The sequence below is a fragment of the Octodon degus genome, unplaced genomic scaffold, assembly GCF_000260255.1.
Source record: "Octodon degus isolate 3935 unplaced genomic scaffold, OctDeg1.0 scaffold00017, whole genome shotgun sequence".
NCBI classification, from domain to species: domain Eukaryota; kingdom Metazoa; phylum Chordata; class Mammalia; order Rodentia; family Octodontidae; genus Octodon; species Octodon degus.
Window position 1 is genome coordinate 17,860,976 of NW_004524593.1, and position 21,134 is coordinate 17,882,109.

Genomic DNA, 21,134 nt, shown 5'->3' on the forward strand with positions numbered 1-21,134 from the left:
GATGACTTGGCGACTTAAACGACAATAGAAAGGCAAAGGTCCTCTTTAAATGTCCTGTGTGAGCCAAGGCATGTTCAGTGCCAACACAGGACTCACTCCATCAGGAAACTTTCCTCCCATAATATTCTCATACATCAAAGTTTCAAAGTGCATTATGTACATGGTGTGTTTGGGCACTTGATAAATTTTGTCCTTATGTGGCAGTGGTTCCCCTCAAAACTGTTGGATGTAATAAATTGCTATAATCAAATCTAATTTCTGAAAAATACCTGTGGGAGTAACAAACAAAAAAGCACGTCTTGTATAAAAAAAATGATAAATAACACCAAAGGTAGGTGTTTATTATAATCAGCTTGGTACTGAATTACAAAATTAAAATTATGTGGCCCTTTATAACTGACCCTGGCAATATACATGATCTGTAGAATTATGTTGACTTATTTTGCATTTCATAGGAACAGTTCAAAGAAATATAATAGGAAAAAAATGGAAAGATTTATCACAAAGCAGCCTGTAGCACAGAACATTTTTTTAAAACTCCATTTATTTTGGTCTATTAAAGAAATGAGCATGGAAATGATTTGCTCAGAACTCATTAAGTGTAAACCATTTTGAAAAAGTGCTAATTTTGTAAAAGAAACATCTGTGCAGTAAGAAAATTATATTTTTCTACAAAGTATTAGGGTGGGGCCTGTGAACCAGTGCATCTGCAGAATAAAGAAACTTCTAAAGGGTTGATTAAACCGAGCTTCAAAGTGTAGTTTGATAGAATTATTAATTCAATCAGTTTTAGACAGTTAATTTCATCCAAATTGTTTCTTCCCCCAGCCTGTCTTGAACAAAGAAATTTGCTTTACTCTTCAGTTAAGAAATCAAATAGAGAATTTTATTCCGGATGGAAATAGAGATGTGACTGTAAACCCCTGCCTTGCGCATACCAGCCACGTTTGCCTTGCAGCTGCACTGGCCTGAAGTTGGGTGACAGGTGACATCTCCATCGACCGTCCCCGGGGCGCTGCAGTTGCAGGGGCGGCAGCCGTCAGGCTCCTGTTCTTGCAGGCTGTGGAATCCGGCGGAGCACCGATCGCATTGTCTGCCAGACACGCGTCTCTTGCAATGACACTGACCTCCAATCTGGGGAGAGACGACGTTTTGTAGGGTGACGAGCGAGTCTATTTTTAGGTCATTTGCTCATTAGTTACAAGACAAGGAGAGAGGGTGGAAAAAAACCTGAAAATGTTAAGTAGACAAGAAGGTAATAAGGGCCCCCCTTTTTCCCCTCCTGACGTAAGACATTGGAAGCTTTGGCAGAGTGAAAATATAGAACCGATTGAAAATAAACCCATGGAAGCCAGCAGTGCACGAGTAAAAGGGAAACAGGAAATTGAGCACTAAGTACTATATAAAGAAATCAAAATATAGACACACAGAGCCTGAAGATAGAAAGGAGCCAGCAGCTAAACTGGTCTTTATGACCAGACCTCTCTGTTGTTTCTCTCTCATTTACTGTCTTGCTCCACACCTGCTTTGTATATTTTTTACAAAAATGCTGTCCTATCAAGGTCTCAATAATATGTAAAGTTGTTGGTTGACAGTATTTATTTATGACAAATGATATTGAACTTGGTACATTTTTTATGCCACTCCTGTTTCAGAAATATCTTAAATTTTATCTTATTTTTTTTATTTAATGTATTTGGTACTGAGTCTCACTACTCAGCTTGGACTCCTAGTGATCCTGCTGTTTTCAGCTCCTTAGTGCTGGGATTACAGGTGTGCACCACCATGCCCAGACTTAGTGGCTGGTTCAGCAAGCCCTGGGGGCGGGCCAGCATGGCATGTGGGAGTGGGGATAGAACCCTGGTCCCCGCGCTTGCCAAAGCAGGCACTTAGTCTGCTGAGCTGTCTCGACAGCCCTTAAATTTTATTTTAAACAGAAAACAAAAACAAAAACAAAAATGAATGACAAGAACAAAGACAAATAGCAACATAAAACAATAAAAATGGTAAAGAATTTCAAAACAGAGATAGAATATGAACAATGGTTGCTACATTACGTATTGTTATCATCAAGTTTGTTGTTCAGATTACCAGATACAGACATGTAAGACTGATCAATTAAACAGTGACTCTTCCTTTCAAAAAACCTTAGTTTTTTCTTTATCGTTCTTATCCTTTTTAATTTAGTTTTTGGGCATAGCAATTAATGTTTAAAGCTTTTACTTTGACCAGTTTTGTATGCTAATATTTATAATCCGAGGAACTACATTGAAGATAGCAACGTACAATATAATAACCACTGCTGAATACCTTCCATTTTGCTTTTTTAGTTTTTATTTTATTTATTTGTTTGTTTTTGTATTTTAGGGAAGGGTCTACAGGGTGTTCAGGGTGTCACTACTAGACTGGACTCATAGTGATCCGCCTGCTTACAGCCTCCCAAGAGCTGGGATTACAGGTGTGTGCCACCACGCCCAGTCTTAATTGCCAACTCAGTGTGCCTGGGGGAGGCGAGGAGTCAGGGTCAGCAAGCAGGCTTGGGATGGAACCTCTGCCCTTGAGTCTACTTACAAACACTTTAATCCTCTGAGCTATTTGGCCAGCCCCATCTTGTTTTTTTATTTTTTTTAATGTGTACTGTTTCTAATGTCTCATCTCTTATTTTTGTACTCTTTAAGAATATTTTAGGATATTTTATTTCTCATTCTTTAGGATATTTCTAGCATTGTTTTACATTCAGCATATTTAGCTGGTTTGTATTATAGTAAAACCTACAACCATTGTCTTAGAGCATCTTCAAGAATAATGGCGGAAGCATTCAGTACTTTTTCTTTTAAGCTGCAGGTGTGAGAAGAATGAACATAGAGAACACACCCAGGGCTGACCCACAGTATACGCAGGTAACACTGTGTGTTCAGGAGATGATCTTGAAGAGGGAACAGCGACGTCCACACAAGGAGTTCCCTGACCCTGCAGGCTGCTCACGCAAAGCTGGGGACAGACATCACGTCTCTTACACAGACACTGGCATTTTGCACCTGATTCCCCTCCCTGGGACAGAAGCCAGTCTTCCAATTTAGAGGCAGGATTATCAGGGAGGGACACGGCCTGAAAATGGGAAGATATGGTTGAATGTATTTGTTATTTCAAGGGTAAAAAAAAATCACCCGCGGTTACCATTTGGTTACAAATATCTTGGGAAGAACTTTCAGATTAGAAGCTTAATAAAAAAACTATCATCGCCTCACTTTTTCTCATCTGAGATACAGGGGCTCAGAAGATCCATTAGATAATAAAACTAGGCAACAGGTGTAAAAAAGTTGAAGACCTGGAAGTAGAGTTTTACGTGCATGAGATGTAGACATAGACAATGAACGTCAACACGCAAGATGCGATAGGCGAGGGAAGGTGAGCGGCCCCTGCGGCTGCTCCGCGTGCCGCCCCGCGGTGCTCCCCAACACAGTCTCCTCTACCACCCAGCCCCACTGCTCCAGGTCCTTGCTTGACTTTCCCTGCAAAATTACCTGGCATTAGTCGGGGGCCCTCTGCTCACATACTCGCAACACCTCCCGTTCATCAAACGTTCTCCACATGTCGAGAGTGCCCTCTCACATACCAAGAGCAAGACAGTGGACAGGGTAAAGTGAAATAAATGTACTGGGGCCACAACACTAGCTATCTTTCACATACTTACTCGACTCTCCTGTAAACGCTCCCTGTGTTAGCTGGAGCTTGCTTCCCCCTGAAATCTGGAGAGGACGGCCTCTTACACTAACTCCAGTCTGCCAAAGGATAAAGCGCTCCTTAAATTTATGAAACTTCAGCATGGGTTGATAGCCTGACAGTCAACCTGGCCCTAAGTCTGTGCTTCTTCCATTCACTACTCCCTGCTTCCTGAAAGCCCTGCAGGGATCTTCTTGTCCTGTGACCATGTTCCAAAAGAGGAACTCTTGTTACAGAGGCATACAGGTGTGCCACTGCATGGGTCAGCCCCCAGAGTCGTGACCAGGGCACACTGCAAACGTGGAGGAGAAATGAACAACAAATGGACTTAATTATTGAGAAAGGCTATTGGCATTTCCTGCCTATAACTGTGTATTTTTTTCTCCTTTCCCTTGTATCGATGTTTGGTTTGTGTGTGCTGCAGCCCTATTGTTTGCTACATAAGAATTCACATACAGTAGTTCTAAGGATGAAATGACACTTTGCACACTTGCACAGTGGGAAATGCCTCCTCGATCCTAATAACGCTGCTTGTTCTGTTTTGCTTTCATTGGGCCTCATTGGCTTCCAGGCTCAGCTCGAACTTACTATGTATATAAAGGTGTGGGCTTCCTGCCTTGGCTTTGTACAGTGTCAGGACTGCAGGCATGTGCAATCTGCCTGGACTAAAATTTATCCCTTATGACATTCACAAAGTCACAGCAGTGTTTCTTTGATGGGCATTTTCATGGTGCATTTTTTTTTTTTTCACTCTGTTAGCTCCTGTCTTCTGTTTCATCCTTTGTGTAGCATGTGCTCCATTTGTAAGGTCACAGGTTTCAAATCTGAGGCTCTATTCTTTGAGTTCAGAGTATTTAGGATAGGTGCTATTAGCACAATGACTAATATGATTAGGCTTAAACCTATCATCCTGTAATTTTCTATTTGTCCCATCTATTTTAGGTTCTTTTTTCTTTTTTCGCCTGTGTTGGATTATTTTATATTTTTGTATGATTCCATGTTGTCTCCTTGGATATGTTAGATATACTTTTGTTTTGTCACTATTTTAAAAGCTTCTACATATGACCACATTCTACCTTATAGGAAACCACTCTGCATGTAGTACAAGAACCATAATATTTTTCCTTTTCTCATAAATATTTCAAAGTCATTATCATACAGGTAACTATGGGTACAAACTTTTACTATGATAGCTTTTTTATTTGAGTTATCAGTTTATTTTTAAAGAGAACTAAATGATCAGAAAAAAACTTAGGTATGTATCAATGTCATTACTATTGTTAGAAATCCTTTCCTGAGTATATCACATTTCAATCTGTTATTATTTTGCTTCTTGCTAAACATTATTTTAAACATTTCTTAGAGTGAAGTTCTGTGACAAACTCTTTCATTTTTTGTGTTAAAAGTTGTATTTCCTTTCCCCCATCACAACTTGTTAATTCCCTTTGAGTAGTTTCTTTCCCTTTCACAAATATCTACTGTACCTTTTGGGTCTTATCTGTTCTTTCAGTTTCTTACACTAGGGAGAAAATATGTGGAAAGGAACAAGAAGCAAGCAAAAATAATTAATATATGATATTCAAGATAGCCAAGATAATTGTACTACTAATTTATATTAGTCAATTAAAGGAACAGTTAAGGATTATATTGTTTGATCAATTTTTCATGCCTATCTCTAGTAATCTAAGCAATTTCTTTAAAGATAACAACATGTAATATAATAACTCTTGTTAATTTCCTAGCATCTTATTTTGAAATTCTGTATCATTTATATTGCTCCTTTTATTCTTTAAAATAAAAATCAAAATACATTTCACCTTCATCTCAGAGAGATATTTTAGTAAGTATAGAATCATAAATGTACCATTTATTTATGTTCTGTATTTTGAGAATGTCGCTCCATTGTCTTCTTACTTGCATTATTTCTGAGGAAATCTGTTGTTGCTCTTGGTTTTCATTCTGTGCATCCTGTGTGCTGCTCTTTTTGCTGCTATAATATTATGTCTTTATCACTAGGACAAGTTAATCATAGTTTGAGCACTTCAACTGGAACATACCAGGGCTGGCCAGATAGCTCAGCGGACTAAAGTGCCTGCTTAGGCAGATGCAGGGACCAGGATTCGATCCTCCACATGCTGTGCTGGCCCCACCCCCAGGGCTAAGACTGGGCCTGGTGACGCATGCCTGCAATCCTAGCACTTGGGAGACTGAACACAGGAGGATCCCTATGAGTCCAATCTATGTAGTGAGACCCTGTACTAAACACATAAGAAAATAAACAAACAAAAAAGAACATACCTATTTGTACGTCCCTTCATATTTCACGTTCTTTGTCTCTCTTGAGCTTATTAGGTTTATGGATACATAGTTTTATATTTAATTCTTGGAAGTTTCTATCAATTTCTTTTTAGATGTGTGTGTGTGTGTGTGTGTGTGTGTGTGTTCCCATATTAAGCTACTTCTTCAAAGATCCCAATAGAACACATTTCAAGCTTTTTCAAGTTGTCCTGTAGCTCACAGAACCTGTTTTCAGTTTTCTGAATTACCTCATTTCTTTACATTTCACTTCATACAGAATGTATAATGTATCGGGATGCCTTCAAGCTCACTTCCGCTTTCGTTGATGGGTAGTCTGCTGCATCGGGCTGGTGACTGTTCATCTCATACACTGTAAATTTCTTCTCTGCAATTTTGATTTGCGAGGACTTTTGTACCTTACATATCTCTATGAAACTTTTTCAATAATCACAACTAATTATAATATTCTTATAATATACTTGCCTGATAATTATAATATCTTCTTGTGGATTGTTTTTCATTTATTTTAATCTTGATTATGCATCTCATGTTCCTAGTTTTGTTTTTTTCATTCCTAGTAATATTTGATTATTTTTCAGGTATTGTTTCTTTTTTCTTGCTTGGTGTTAAATACTTCACAATGTTTTTATAAATATACCAAAGCCTCAGTCTGGTATGCAGTTAAATTATTTGAAAATAATTCCTTTTGGGTCTTGCTATTAGGAATTACTAGGTAATTAGATGGTTGCCAGTTGAAGTCTATTCACCACTGAGCTGGATCCAATGTCCAGGGGGTCACAAGCTTTCTCCAGCTTGCCTGGTGCAAGTCAGCTCTGTCTTCTGCTTCTCATACGTGCTAAGCATCTTTATTTTTAATTTCCTCAAGTTGTGTTTTCTCTGGCCCCATCAACATGCAACAACCACTACTTGAATGAATGCTTAAGGAATATGCTCTTCAGATCTCGGAAATCATTTCTCTGTGCTTCCAACTCTGCTCTCTGAAAATGCTAGCTACTTTGGATTTCCAGCGCTCTCAGCTCCATGTCTTCTGCTTGCAGAACCCCCTGGCTTCACTCGTGTCCTCCACCCCTGTGACACAACCCAGAAATTCTCTTATCAGTAATCTGGGGAAACAAGGACTTCTGCAGTACTTTCCACTGCTTGGAGGACACGGGCATTACTTTTTGGTGCTCAAGGTCTTGCTACGATAGCTTGCTATATTGTGCCCATGTCTTGGTTGTCTCAAGCAGGAGGATCAACCCAGTCTACGGAACTTGATTAGTGGGAATAGTAAGTCTCAAAAAGGCTTCACAGCTGATCCAAACCTATTAACTTAATCTAAGAGAAGCCTAGATGACAAACTCCAGGGAAAATTCATTAGCTGCATCATAGATACATTGAGAAACATGTATTTGGCTGCTTACAGGCTTCAAGCTCTGAACCCAAGTAAAAGAGAATGCCAGAGAAGTGTGGCAGGGACGCCTCTGCTTATTACACAGGAGAAAGAAGCTACATGAGTTGAAACCTCATGTCACGCTAAGCTGGTTGTGGATTATTTTTTGAGGTAGCCAAGATTGGAGTTCTAATCTCAATCAGTCCATCGGCACACTTCCTTAAAGACAAACTTGGAAACCTAGCAGAACTTGGGCAGAGTTTAGCTGAGGCACACGGCACCCCAAGACGGCTTGAAGGCTAAAGTAAATACGAGCAGAATTTAGAATCATACCGGTAGCTATGTGTGCAGTTTGGAACAAAGAAAGGGAAGGGTTAGTTTTCATATGCTAACTTCTCAAATGTTAATTTAAGTATATATTCCCTCATTCAGTAACTGTCAAATAAAATAAGATTCTGCCCCAATCTCGGTTGCCTAAGATGTTATGCCTGAATTTGCTGAATTTAGCTGCTGTCAAGCTGATTCTCAGGTGCACAGTGAGTGTGACAGAGAGGTGTTGTCCAGGAAGACAAAAGTATGGGACAACTATGCCAAAGCTTCTCCTTTCTAACAAAAAACTGACCTTGCTAGGAATGGTTTGCTCAGTGATTAACAAAAGTAAGACAAAATTTATCCATGAGGAGAAGCAAAACAGAAGGAATAAAAGTCACCAGAAAGCTACTTTTTTGTCCAAGGACAAAGATGGTGGCACTGTTTGGCCATTGTGTGAAATATATACATTTAAATATGTATGCTCAAAAATAAGATCTGTCGAGGTGACTCTGCTTAGGCCCACTTACATTGTTGACCACTTTCCTCTGTGGCCCCATAATCTCCTTGAGCAAAAAAATTGGGACACCACTGAGTTACAGGATGTTACAGTACAGGTTCTCTTATGTCCTGAGTCTTCACTGACCTTAAAGGGTTAGGGCCAAAATGTTGGCTGTCCTTGTCCATTTTGTAGTGAAAATATATCTGTATATACAAAATAGGATAGATATACAGCTACCTTCTCTTAGTTCAATGAGAAGATTTATACTAAAAGTGTTTAGCCAAGATATCATGTCTGCATCTTGTACTCTGAATAACTACTACGAAGACAACAATATGCAATGTAATACTTATTGTAACTGTACTACTAACCTATTTTGAAACGATCTCATTGCTATTTCTTTCTCAATAAAATTAATAAAAAATAAGATCTGCAGTGAAATTCAGATAAAGCCTTTGACTAATTCTTTTTTCCAATATCTCACTAATAGAAATCATTTTAATTATAACCTACAAGCTTAATATGATCAATAGAGAAAATAATAGAGAACCAATACATTTCAGCAAAAATTTCAAAGGCAAGAAATGGAAAGAAATATAAATATTGAGAACATTATTCAGCCAGTCATTCCAGGCACCAGCTGAGGCAAAGTCTTAAAAATAAGCAGCCTGAGTTTTTCCATACAGCTTGTCTGAGAGCCTTACAATCTGAGGGCGGTGAAACACTGGAAGAAGATAGATGATCAGGCTCAAGTTAGGGTAGTGGTCCTCAGGAGAGGGCCATCTTGTCTCCAGAGGAACATGGCTGGGGGCTTCCCAGGTGTTACCACGGGAAAGAGGTGCTGAGGCATCTAGTGGGCACAGGCTGGGGATGCTGCAGACATCCAACTCAGGGCACCCACCATGCCCAGGCTGAGCACATGGATTCTACACAGAAGGACACTCATCTCCCCAGCTCAAGCCCTTACAGCCAGGCAAACCAGCTCTACATCATAGTTATTGCGATAGCATCAGGTTATTATCCAGAAAAATCAGAATCACCCAGCTTGGTCTTATTGGCTCATGGGCAGGGAAAGTACTGGGCAGAAATGAGAGGAGTAAGTGGAAGTCAACAAACAAGACTCCTCCCACCCCACCATCTCCCATCGCCTACCCTGCTTCTGGAAAGCCAGGAGGCAGACTGATTTTCCAGTCAATTGTCAGAGAAAAGCTACAGAAATAAGACCTCCAGAGCTGCTACTGGGACCTCTGGCCCCTGCTGCTGGAGATCCGACAGACACATTTCACCATTGTAATATAGGATGCACAGCAAGGATTGATCAGAAATTTGTGAAAAATCAAAGACAGGGTCAAAGAAGGAGAAGTTTTAGTGTATGGGGTGGGATGCAAGCAACAGAAACAGAAAAAAATCCACCAATAATAAATAAGACATTCGTTGTTATAATCTCCAGAAATCAAAAGCTGCATTCATTTTAAAATATAAAAAAGTTATAAGAAAAAAACAATATGTGAAGGAAAGAACTTTTAAGTATTAACCATACAATTGAGACAATGAAAATATCCAACACAAAATAGACAAAATACCAGCATAGTATTTTCAGAATTAGGAAAGTATTGAGAAAGGTATTACTGAAAGATTAATACAAAGAACACATTTTTCAGACATCAAGGCATATTGTAAAAAATCCTTACTGTGGTTCAGCCAAGTACTGGAGAAACATTTCACATCAAAGTGCCATGATGTTTCACATTGTGAGGTGTTTAAGTTCCAAAAATAAAAAGGTATAAAAATTTCCAGAGACCAATAAGATAAGCCATACACAACTGAAATACAGAGCATGACTGACAGCTTCTGTAAAATCATGGGAACCTCTTCAACTCAAAATAGCTCTCAAATTATGAGTGAAATTATTTCCAGTTCCAGATTCTGTATCAAGTCAAACTGTACATCCTGTCAAGAAAAAATACATTTTTCCATATTTGCAAGGTTTCAAAAAATCGAACATCCGTCTTAAGAAGCAACTGAGTACTAGGGCTTCATTAAAGAAATTCATGGAGAGCGACTTAAATGGAAGGGGTAGTACCTAGGACATGAAGGCTCTGGAGAGGAAGAGTCTGAGGCTGATGGCTGAGCAGAGCCAGGAGTTTACACCAGGGCAAAAATAGAACCGTCACAGGGTATGTGGACGGGCTAGCTGTGTGGCTGCAGAGGACAGATGTATCTATGGTGCATCATGCACGGGTTGGTTATAGATTTTGCATGTAGCAAAGACATTAGCATAAAGGGGGAAAATTTATGACGGCCAGATAGCTAAACAGAAATAAGCAAAGAAAGACAGGGATACTGGCTCAGTAGAATAAGCACTTCCCTGGCAAGTGCAAGGGCCTGACTTCAATCCCTGGTTCCAAAAAAAAAAAAAAAAAAGAAAGAAAGAAAGAAAGAAAAAAGAGAAAAGAAAGAAAGAAATATTAAATCTAGGGTACATGAAAGATTATGGATAGTTTTTAACAATAGGCTCACCATGGTATGCTGATAGATGATACAGGGATACTAAGAGAAAGAATTCAAAGATGCTATCCAAGATTTTGGCCTCAGCAAAGACAGAGCTGTCATAAGCTAGAATGAAAAAGGCATTAATTAGGTGAAGCAGATTTACAGGGAAAATCAGAACTTTTGGGGACACAGTAGATCTGAGATATTTGCTAAGCGTCAAACAGTCCATTGGAACGATCAGCTTGAATTGATTTGCATGTTGTCAGGCACAGACACTAATTGAAGTCAATACCACCAATCATATGGATGTGAGTAGGGGAAAGTGGCACAAAGGGACCCCCAGAGCACCCCAACAGTTAGGGGCCAAGGCAGGGAGCAGGCAGCAGAAGGTACAGAAGGGGTGTCTGGGAGGGAAGCCAGGACAAGGTGGGGTGCCGAAGGCCACCCAGAAGACTGCTGGCTAGGTCCCGCGTTGCTGCTGTGCCAGGTCAAACAGGCAGAGCTTGCCTTGGGCTCAAGAGGGCTGAAAATCCTGTGGCTGGCCCACAAGAAGAAGCCGCGGCGTGAGGATGGAACGTGCTCAGGGGCTGGCAGAGCCGGTGTGCAGGTGGCCGCTGGGCTTGAGTGGCCTAAGCAGCTGGCAGGGCAGGAGGAGCTCGGCTAGGGCGGGTGGCTGGGTAGGCGGGGTGTGGAGGCCAGGCCTGGGTACTGCTTGGTTCCAGGACCTTGCCTTTCTGACACTGCCATATTTTAAGTGATTTGATTTTTTGTCTATTCGTTCATTTTGGTACAGGGATTGAACTCAGGACTTTGTGCTTGCCAGGCAGGCGCTTATGCCACTGAGCTACCTCCCTAGCCTCACATTTTTAAGTAACTTGAAGTGATCATTTAGCATAACATATATGTAAGTGTATACGTGCTTAGTCTCCTTAAGCACGCATTCGGCTGGTGGTAGAGCGAATAATAATAACGTCCCACGTGTGACATTTTCTAGAACTCCCTAAAAGCCAGAGAGGTATTGTTGATGGTGCCACACACACTAAGAACTTGAAAAGGAAGCTCAAAAACTTACGAACAGGAAGCCTGCCCTGGAAATTAAATTGGATTGGAGTATTTTGTCTGACCAGAAGAGAAATTCAAACGAGGGCTTAAAATGAAACTGTTTAATCAGTGAGTGCAGTTCTCAGAACACTCTTGCTTGATAGGGAAGGCCCTAGACTTCTGCAAGGAATTCTCTAACCCTTTTTCTTCAACTCATCATTAAAGTGGCACTCCAGCACTGGGGAGATGGCTCAGTGGAATGAGTGCTTGCCTGGCAAGCACAGGGTCCTGAGTTCAATCCCTGGTCTTGAAAATAAATAAATAAATAAATAAATAAACTTAATTAAATTAAATAAAGGGGCACTCCACAGATGTCTGGCCACTCAGGCTCGTGAGTTCTCTTGGGTCTCTGTCAGCACCAAGCCCTCCCAACCTCCGCCCCACCTTCTTCACTTGCTGCCTTCTCCGGAAACTGGACACAATCTGCTCCTCTCGCCCACACAACCCATTAAGAAGCTGCCTGCACATTGGTTTCCACCCTGTCTGTTCCTGACAGTGACACTTGTATGATATTCCAAAGGGGCAGTGTGGAGCCTGGAACACCTGTCCTGTAGAAAAGAGGTTGCACCTTCTCTAAAAATAAAACAAAATCAATCACACAGGGCAGTCAGACTTGTTTTTGTGACTACTAGGCACCAAACTGCTAAATACTGTGGGCGACACCACACCCTCCTCGCCTAGGTGGGCTGCTCTCTGCTCTGTACTCACAGACAGGCGGTAGCTCCCAACTGCCACACCAGCCAAGTGCAGGCCCTGGGTGGGACCTCACGCATCTCCCCAGGCTCCCTCTGTGCTGGCCCCAAAGTCAGCAGCCCAAGGCCTGGGAGGCCACAATGTGGCTGGTTCAGGGCTGCCCTGGGATTGATCCCACAGCTCCAACCATACAGCAATCACATCGCTGTCACAGAGCTAACAAAGTGGTTCTGAATGGCTTTGTGGAGGACCATAGCTGGAAGAGAAGAGCGAGGACCAAGAATCTAACAACTGCAGAGCACCTGTAATTCTCCTGCCCCAGACTGCCCTGTTTTCTGCAGAGAACAGCAGCTTACTTCCTACTTCCAACTCTTCCTTTTTCCTCTGCATTCGACCTGTCTTAGGATTGTGAATAAAAATCCTTCCTCTGTTCTTGATCTGAGGGGGAAAATGCTTTACTGTTGCTGAGGAAGCACAGTATGAGTTCTGCATTCTTTGCAGGTGCTCCTTTCAGGTTGAGAAATTTGTCTTCTATTTTTATCAGAGGTTATTTATCATGAAAGTATTTGGGATGTTGTCCCAAGGTTTTTGGCATCTACTGAGAGGATGTTATGAGCTATCTCTTTAATTCTGTGTCTGTGGCTTTAGCACACTAATTGACTCTTGATTGATTTGCAAACAAGGAAATTATTTTGCATTTGAAAGATAAATGCCAATCAGTCTGAAGCTGCGCCTGTTACACACTGAAGATCCCTCTGCTCACTGCTGGGAGGTATTTTACAGCTATGGTCAGACAGAAATTGCATACGGGCTTTTCTCTTAATGTCTTGTTGGGTTTGGGAGCCTAGTTCCGGGCTTCACAAAAGAACCGGGTGGCACAGATGGCTCCTATTCTTAGTTTTCTGGAAGACTTTATCTGAAACCGACAGGATTTATCCATTCTCCTGGGGCATCAGTCAGCAAAGTCTGCTCCATCCCAGGTTTTCTTTGTTGATAGGTTCTTGGCTATAATCTCCATGCCTTTAATCCACATGGAACTATTCGGACATTCCACTTCGACTCGGGTTTGTATTTGTGTTTTGTTTGTATCTTCTGTTTTGTGCTAAGTAAGCTATACAATCTTATTGTGGGTGTCACAAGTATTTGTAGTTGTTCATGATGTTTTGTTGCTGTCCTTTTGTAGTTTCTTGTTTCTATACAATGGTGACCCTTTAAAAAAATTCTGGTGGAGGTAATTTGTGAGTTTTCTCCATTTTTATAAACTGGTTCATCAATTTTATTAATCTTTTCAAAGAATCAACTATTGAGTATCTTCATTTTCAATCTGGTTGGTCCAATCCCTTTTTCAGTAATTTTTTAAAAAATTTATTTGATACAGGGTCTCACTACGCAGCTCAGACTTGTAGTGATCCTCTTGTCTCAGCCTCCCCAGTGCTGGGATTACAGGCATAATTGTTAATCATGTCCTTTCTTCTGTTTGTTTTCCATTTAGCTTGCTGCTTTTTCTTTTCTACCTCTGGCGGTCTGCTCAGAAAGCAGCTTCCCAGGAGCCCTGCTGCTGCTGCTCCCATCCTGCTCTTCATCCCCGTCAGCTCTAACCCTTCCCCCAGGCCTCTTACGGACCTGACCTCCCAGGAGGGACCTGGGACAGATGTGGGGCCTGGGATGTCGAGTAGCTGAATGCGGTAGTGAGCGGGTGAGCGGCAGAGAGAAGGCTGGATGATGGGAGAGGGAGAAGCAGAAGTCACGGCACTGGAAGACAAACAATAAAGGTGCTTGGTTCTGCCATTTCTCTACGTAGTATACGCACCTGCCTCAGTGTCTGTTAGGGAAGAAAAGTCAAAAGAGACTCCAGGAGAATCAGAGCCTGTGAGCTAAGTCAGTTTTCTGTTATATAATAAGTATACTTGATGCTTCGTACTTAAAGATGGAAAGAAGTTTATTTTTCGCATCAATTAGAGGAAGCTTATGGTTTGTGTCTGGATGCCTCCCCAAGCCTCAGTCAGTCATTGGTGGGGCTTTCAGAGGTGGCTGAATCTAGACTGTGATACCGGGACCAAGGGTGTGTGGTCACTGAATCAGTCCACGAATTGGTGTGGCACTGCCTTAATCCTGGTAGCACAGAATATAAAAGGGACAGAAAGATGCCATTCAGGTCCCTTATTGCATGAGCTGTCTTCCACCATCATGAACTGCTGCCCTCTGCCTCGTGCCACTCTGCCTTGGAGCCAGCCAAGTATGGACTGAAACCTCCGCAAACCGTGAGCTAAGTCAGCCTTTTCTCTGTTAACTTTGGGTGTCGGGTATTTCGTCCCAGCAACAAGAAAAGGACCGAGGAACCAGTGCCAGCATGCCACAGCTCTAGTGAGGGCAGATGGGGTCATGACTGGCAGGAAGGTGTGCCAGCTGGCCAGGTCACGTGGCCAGGCGGGAGGGCAGAGTGAGGGGAGCGACCAGAGACGACCTCCCCCAGGCTCCGGCTCTTCAAGGCGCCAGCACTGGTAACATTGATTCCTTGGATCTAAGCGTTCAACACGGAACTCTGGCAGAAAAGGTCGGACCTTGTGCAAACCAAGATTCGCTGTGGAAAACCCACACACTGCGGAAGCCAGGATACCGCAGCACACTCGAGGACAGGCGAACGAACCAGGAGGGGAAGTGCTCGTTCAGTAGCGAGAGATTGAAGGCTTCCGCAGTGGACTCCGAGCAATCAGGCGCTCTCACACCTGCCTGGCCAAGACGAGTCCCACTCGATGTGTGCCGTCGAGGAGGGCTGCTTGGGCTGTGGCTGTAGAAACCCTGGAGTTAGGGCAGCATGCTGGTTACTGCAGCCAGACCTTTAAATCCAGTAGAAACTGGATTTGACCTATCTGTTCTGCTTTTAGGAAGCGCCTCAAAAGAGATACAAAATGATAATATCACAGTGATCCGCACATACCCACATTTATGACAGCGCCACTCATAACAGCTAAATCTTGGAAACGGTCCTTCTGCCCATCAACAGATGAATGGTTAAAGAAATGATGGTATTTATACACAAAGGAGTATTAGTCTGTCGTAAAGAAGGACAAACTTGAGACATTCATAGGGAAATGGATGCACCTCAAGACCATAGTAGTAAATGAAATTAATCAGACACCAAAGCTCGAATAGTGCATCCTTGCTCATAATTATATGAGAACCCCAAAGTGTAAACAGGGAGCAAAATAAAATGCAGATAGCAGGAATTAGGGAGATCTTTTTCCAACAGAAAGGAGAACAAGAGAAGAGGGAGGGGAAGGGGAAGGAAAGAGTGTGCAGGAAAAGAAAATTGAAAGAAAAAATGGAAATAGAGACTTTGCAAATGCGAATGAGGCCAAGAACTGGAAGGGGGAGAGATGGAGTAGTTGGGGACGATGACCGTATTGAGATGCGTTTTGTACACGTACAAATGCTCCATGATAAATCTGATCATTATGTTCTGTTAACGTGTGCTAATAGAAAATTAAATCCTCACACAGCTCGTTTATTTTTAATCAATAGTAAGCAATATATTTCAGGAAGCTTCGCCTTGATGGCTCCTCACAGTCTCTTTTATCCACTTTCCTTACAGCTTGACTAGCACAGTGCCTGGTATATTGTAGTGCTCCCTAATGTTTGTTAAATTACCACATGAATCACTTAAAAATAACAGTTATATCATTGAAATATGTTTAGGAGGTTGCAGAAAATGAATGTATTTATTCACGTATTACAGCAGTTATAAAGCTCCTGATTTCTACTGTCTTTTAGTAAGGAGGTAGTTGTTAACTCCTAGAACTGATTTTATGGAATACTTATCCTAAACTATTATCCAGTCAAGTAAGAAAAATAGCATAATTCACACTTTCTGAAAGATCGGTCCCAGTGAAGCACACACGACATATTAAATAATGAAAAAAATTTTGAACATGTCTGTCTACATTCGACAGGCTTACTGTGCCTAGACGTTGAGTCCCTTAATTGTGTACCCCAGACACCCAGATCGAAACAATGAAAACATCGAGCTCCAGAAGTTCACGGCGGGCTTTCAGGAGCACTGATATCGGAGAACTAGTGCTTCGGGTGAGAGCTGCCTCTTCCACCGCCGCACTCAGCCCGAGGTGCTCAGCCTCACTGGTTTTCTCTCTCAGACCATCGACCTCGTCACATGACACCAGGTCTGTCACTCAGCACCCTGGAAATGAAGTCTTCATTCCTTGAGCCAGTTTGGGAATCTGAATGCTAATTCTAGGAATATATAGGCTTCAGCATTTCTTTCTCCAGAAAAGCATGTATGAAATACCTGGCCATTTTCATCACTGCCGAAGCTCATAAGGAGAAGTTGATCTCTACTTCACTGTTCATATTTCATAGATTTTCCTCCTGACTGGGTGTTTGTTGGTCCTCAATGTGGACTCAGAGAATTGGTACACATTTCCAGTAGAAAGACAATGGCTTCTCACCACAAGTGTCCCCAAAGAGAAGCCGCATTAACATCCCAGGCTACCTTCCTAAGGTGCTCATTCTACTTCAGAAATACTCAAATGAATCTGCAGTAGGTTCCGCCCCAGCTAAGTGTCACAAATTGGAGAAGGCCAGGTGAATAACGTGCATCATCACACGTGTCTCCATTTAAGTGTTTTGTGGTCCTGCTGTTTATCATCTTGCTCAGCTGTCGAAAATATTCATTTGAGAAGAAAAGCTTCTGAACTGGTGTGAAAGCAAAGAGCCTTTTCTTTTCCCTTCCACAATGCCTGTCATTTGTCAGGCTAGTGTGTTTTCATAGCCCCCCTCCCCCTCCAAAAAGCATTTCTGAGAAACGGCCTCCCTCACTTCCCCACCGTAATCTCTAAGGAGCGCGCAAGAAGGTAGAATTCTGAAGTACGTTCAGGCAAAGCCACAGTAGACTAGCAGTGCATTTTGCTCTTAATCTTTTGCAAGTTCAAGGTGGAAAGAATGTAAAGAAATTCCACACACAGTTCTCTTCCCAGCGGTGTTTACATACTTGAATATCTTAAGAGGAAGCAATGTAATTATATGCTTCTACTTCTTGAAGGGGGAAATCACTGCATATTCTCTCTGTCTCTGTCTGTCTGTCTCTCTCTCTCTCTCTCTCTGGCTTAACTCTATCTAGCTTAAAGATTTTAAGTCATTACTTGGAAAAGATGCATGTAATATATGTCACCATATTAAATTACAGCATTTCTAAATGTCATCTGAATGGCACAACTATACAATGTGTTCCGATTATAATTTGCTTCAAAATTAATATAGGGTTATTATCAAGATGGTGTTTTGACTTGATTAAAGTGAAGGATCTTATAGTGCATCAATTTCTAGCATGGATAAACGTGTGGTCTCTGTCTGTACAGTTTAATACAAACTAACTTGTTCAGTTTAGAAATATTTTTCTTTCATTTTTAGCGAAGAAGGTAACAGTTGCTGGGAACTCACATGGGGCAATGATTACCCACCACAAGTTGTTAGTTAAGCCTATAAAAATGGAAGCATCTAATATATTAGGAGAAGCTGATTACCTGCAACAGTAAAGAGAGAGATCAATAATTTTAAAAATACCTTACAGAGCACTCTGGTTTCTTGGGTTCTGTGTTCTTGGAACACATTCCGCATTAAGCACTAAGGGCCATACACCACCTCTGTTATGATATGACACAGGCCTGGTGCTAGGTGCAGCAGCGTTCATGAGTAGGAGCTCCTGGAGGGGATTAGGTCCCGAAGGTTCTGGTCTCATGGGTGAATGACTCCACTCATCGCTTCATAAATTTCTGGTACACTGGGAGATGGTGGAATTTTTGAATTCAGTACTTTGCTGGAGGAAGTAGCCCATTGAGGGCACAGCTTTGGTTTTTTGAGATAGGGTTTCACTTTACAGTCAGTCTGGCCTTGAAGTCACTATGTCAGACTGGCCTCAGACTTGCAGTGGTTGGCCTGCTTCAGCCTCCTAAATGCTGGGCTTATAGGTGTGTGCTACCACACCCAGTGGGCTGAGGGCATGGCTTTGAAGGTGAAATTGGGACCCAGGGCTATCTGTTTGTCTGTCTGCCTCTCTCTCACTCTCTCTCTCTCCCCTCCTCCCCCCTCTCTTTCTCTCTTTTTCTCCCCGCTTCCTGTCTCCTTCTCGCCCCTGTTCATCATGAGCTGAGCAACACTGCCCCACCATGCACTCCCCACCACGACACTCTGTCTCTACACAGGCCCACAAACAATGGCTCTGCGTGATCAGGGCCCAAAGCTTCAGAAACAGCTTCAGCAAAGCTTTCCTCCTCACAAGCGATGCTGCTGGGTAATGTGTCCCAGCAATAGAAGCTGCCTAGTCTGGTCTTTGGTATCAAGCAAATCTCCACTTGAGACTTGGTTGCTCCAGTGTGCCATTAATCCCAAAGGCTCTGGCCTCCTGGATGCATTAATCCATTCATGGATTCATAACTATATGCACATAGCTATTTCCAAAATATTTAGAAATTTTAGATATTTCATATTAAATTAGCATGAGAGTATGAGTAATAGGATTTGATGTATGAGGAGCAAAGGGATGCATTTCCTTCCTACCTGTGGGGACTATAAGGGAACATGCAGTGTGGCCTTCTGCCTTGAGCCCTGCATGTGTGGAAATCACTACACATGGAGCCAGGAGCACACCCTTAAGTCTGATTCCTGCATCTCTAAACCATGCTGAACTCTGTGCTTGGAGATGAACAGTGTAAGTTTCTTATTTTCCTACTCCACTCTTACTTCTGTCAGCTTAGAAGAGTGACATTGTTTCCCTGAGGTCTGGTGTCCTCGGTGCATAAATCAACACAGTGCCTGAAACCCTTCAACTTCAACTTTGTGAAGGATTGGATTAAGATGTGTGCCTAATTCTCCATACATGGCAAGAACGGGACACATGGAATAGCCGAGGATCTGACACTTTGCCTTCTGTACTCACCACTTGCCCCAGCGTGTCAGTCTGTCTCAGACACTGTGGCACTGACACCCATGACACCAAAACAAGTGGGAGGATCACGGGGAGGCCAGGTTCTGACCGCTGGGAGCTGAGGCATGGGAAATTCCTAGAGTTGGGAGTTTGACCCGGAACCAGTTACTTACTCAAATGGAATGCAAAGAATAAACCACGTCTGCCGACAGTCAGACCAGGAGTGAAAGAATTAGACGGGGTGAGTAACTGATTCTCTTCTCAACTCCACATAAGGAAGTCGGGGTCCAATTAGTCATTGTAAAGCTGTGGGGCCATTCTGGGTAGGTGGCCCCTGGACAACTGAGAAAGTTCCATCATCTGCTTGTCCATCTGAAACCTTGGACAAAGAGGTCAGACAGCACCACAGAACTTTGGGGGACCCCTTCCTACCTATCTACTGAAAGCTTTCTTTCTTCTTCTATGTCTAATAAACACTTCCCAAATAATGGCTTCCTTTCTGCCTATGATGTCATCCTTCAACTTCCTGAGATTACAGACGACTTCATCTCCAGGGCTGTGGGGTTGCTGCAGTCTTGATGTAAACAGCTCCCTTGACATTAGTCTTTCTGTCAAGCTCAGACTCACTTCTGCCTTCTGTGTCACTGACACCCAAAGATCTTGGTGGCTATTCTTGTGCATGTGGCCCCCTGGCCCCTAAAGATCATCAGACATTGTCCAGCTGATTCCTTGAAAGAGCCCCACGGCTGTGTCTGGACCTCCGTGCCTCCACTCAAGCCCCCAAGTGGAGGCTCCCCACACCCTGCTGTCTCACCCTCCTAATGCAGCGCCGGAATCCACACATTCCCAGCCATGCTCCTCCAGGGTGAAGAACATTTACACATCCTTTCTCCACCTTTTTTGCACCCTAACGCTTTAGTTATCTGAGGACAAGCTCACACATGTCTGGAAAATTCCTATGGAGATATTTGGCCATGTTATGGTAATTAACAACAAGTACTGGGGTGCATAGACCAAGGGTATGCGTGTGTGTAAGTGCCCACACCCACGTGTATGTACCTGTGTATAAGTGAACACTTCCATCTCTTCCCACTGCGCTTCTCCCTCCAGCCTCTCATCTGCGCACCTCTGAGCACGTGCGAAAGCACTGTTGTACTGTAGAAAAGATACTTAGGCGGAGAAAGTACACATAATATTTAATGTATTTTCCTGAAAATTACCACCCTGGCAGCATAATCAGGTTTCCTATTCTTTCCATCTCCCTGGGTCGGCCCTGCAAGTACTTCCTCTAGTGCTACCTTTCCATTTCATCTCATTCATTTCATCTCTAGTCCTCTTACTAATCTATTTTTTAACGTCTCTTAATCGCTTCTCTCTGCTCTGCTGCTCTTGTAGCATCTGTCAATGCCTCGTGAACATTACAATCAATGATTCTCTCCCTTAATGGACTTACAACTATATTTTCACTTTTCAGTTCCATGCTTTACTGTTTTTTGTTACCGTTCTCTAAAATTGTTCAGGTTAGACCTCTAATATTGAGGACACAGCCCAGGCCACAATTTTATATAAATTTCATAGTGTCTTCATGATGTGCAAAACACTATTTTTAAGATGGGGACCAGAGAGACCCAGTCCTAGCCCAGGTCTGGTGAGTGTGCGGAGAGCTTCCTGCTACCCTGCACTGG

General features: G+C 42.5%; 1 protein-coding gene across 1 annotated transcript in view; it reads right to left on the reverse strand.

Moving 5' to 3' along the window:
* Ush2a (usherin) overlaps positions 1 to 21,134 on the reverse strand; it is a 732,353-nt gene that overhangs the window by 569,196 nt on the left and 142,023 nt on the right. The window contains exon 12 of the mRNA XM_004626936.2: positions 939 to 1,134. Coding sequence (XP_004626993.1) covers positions 939 to 1,134 — 196 coding nt within the window. The remainder of the gene's footprint in view (positions 1 to 938; positions 1,135 to 21,134) is intronic.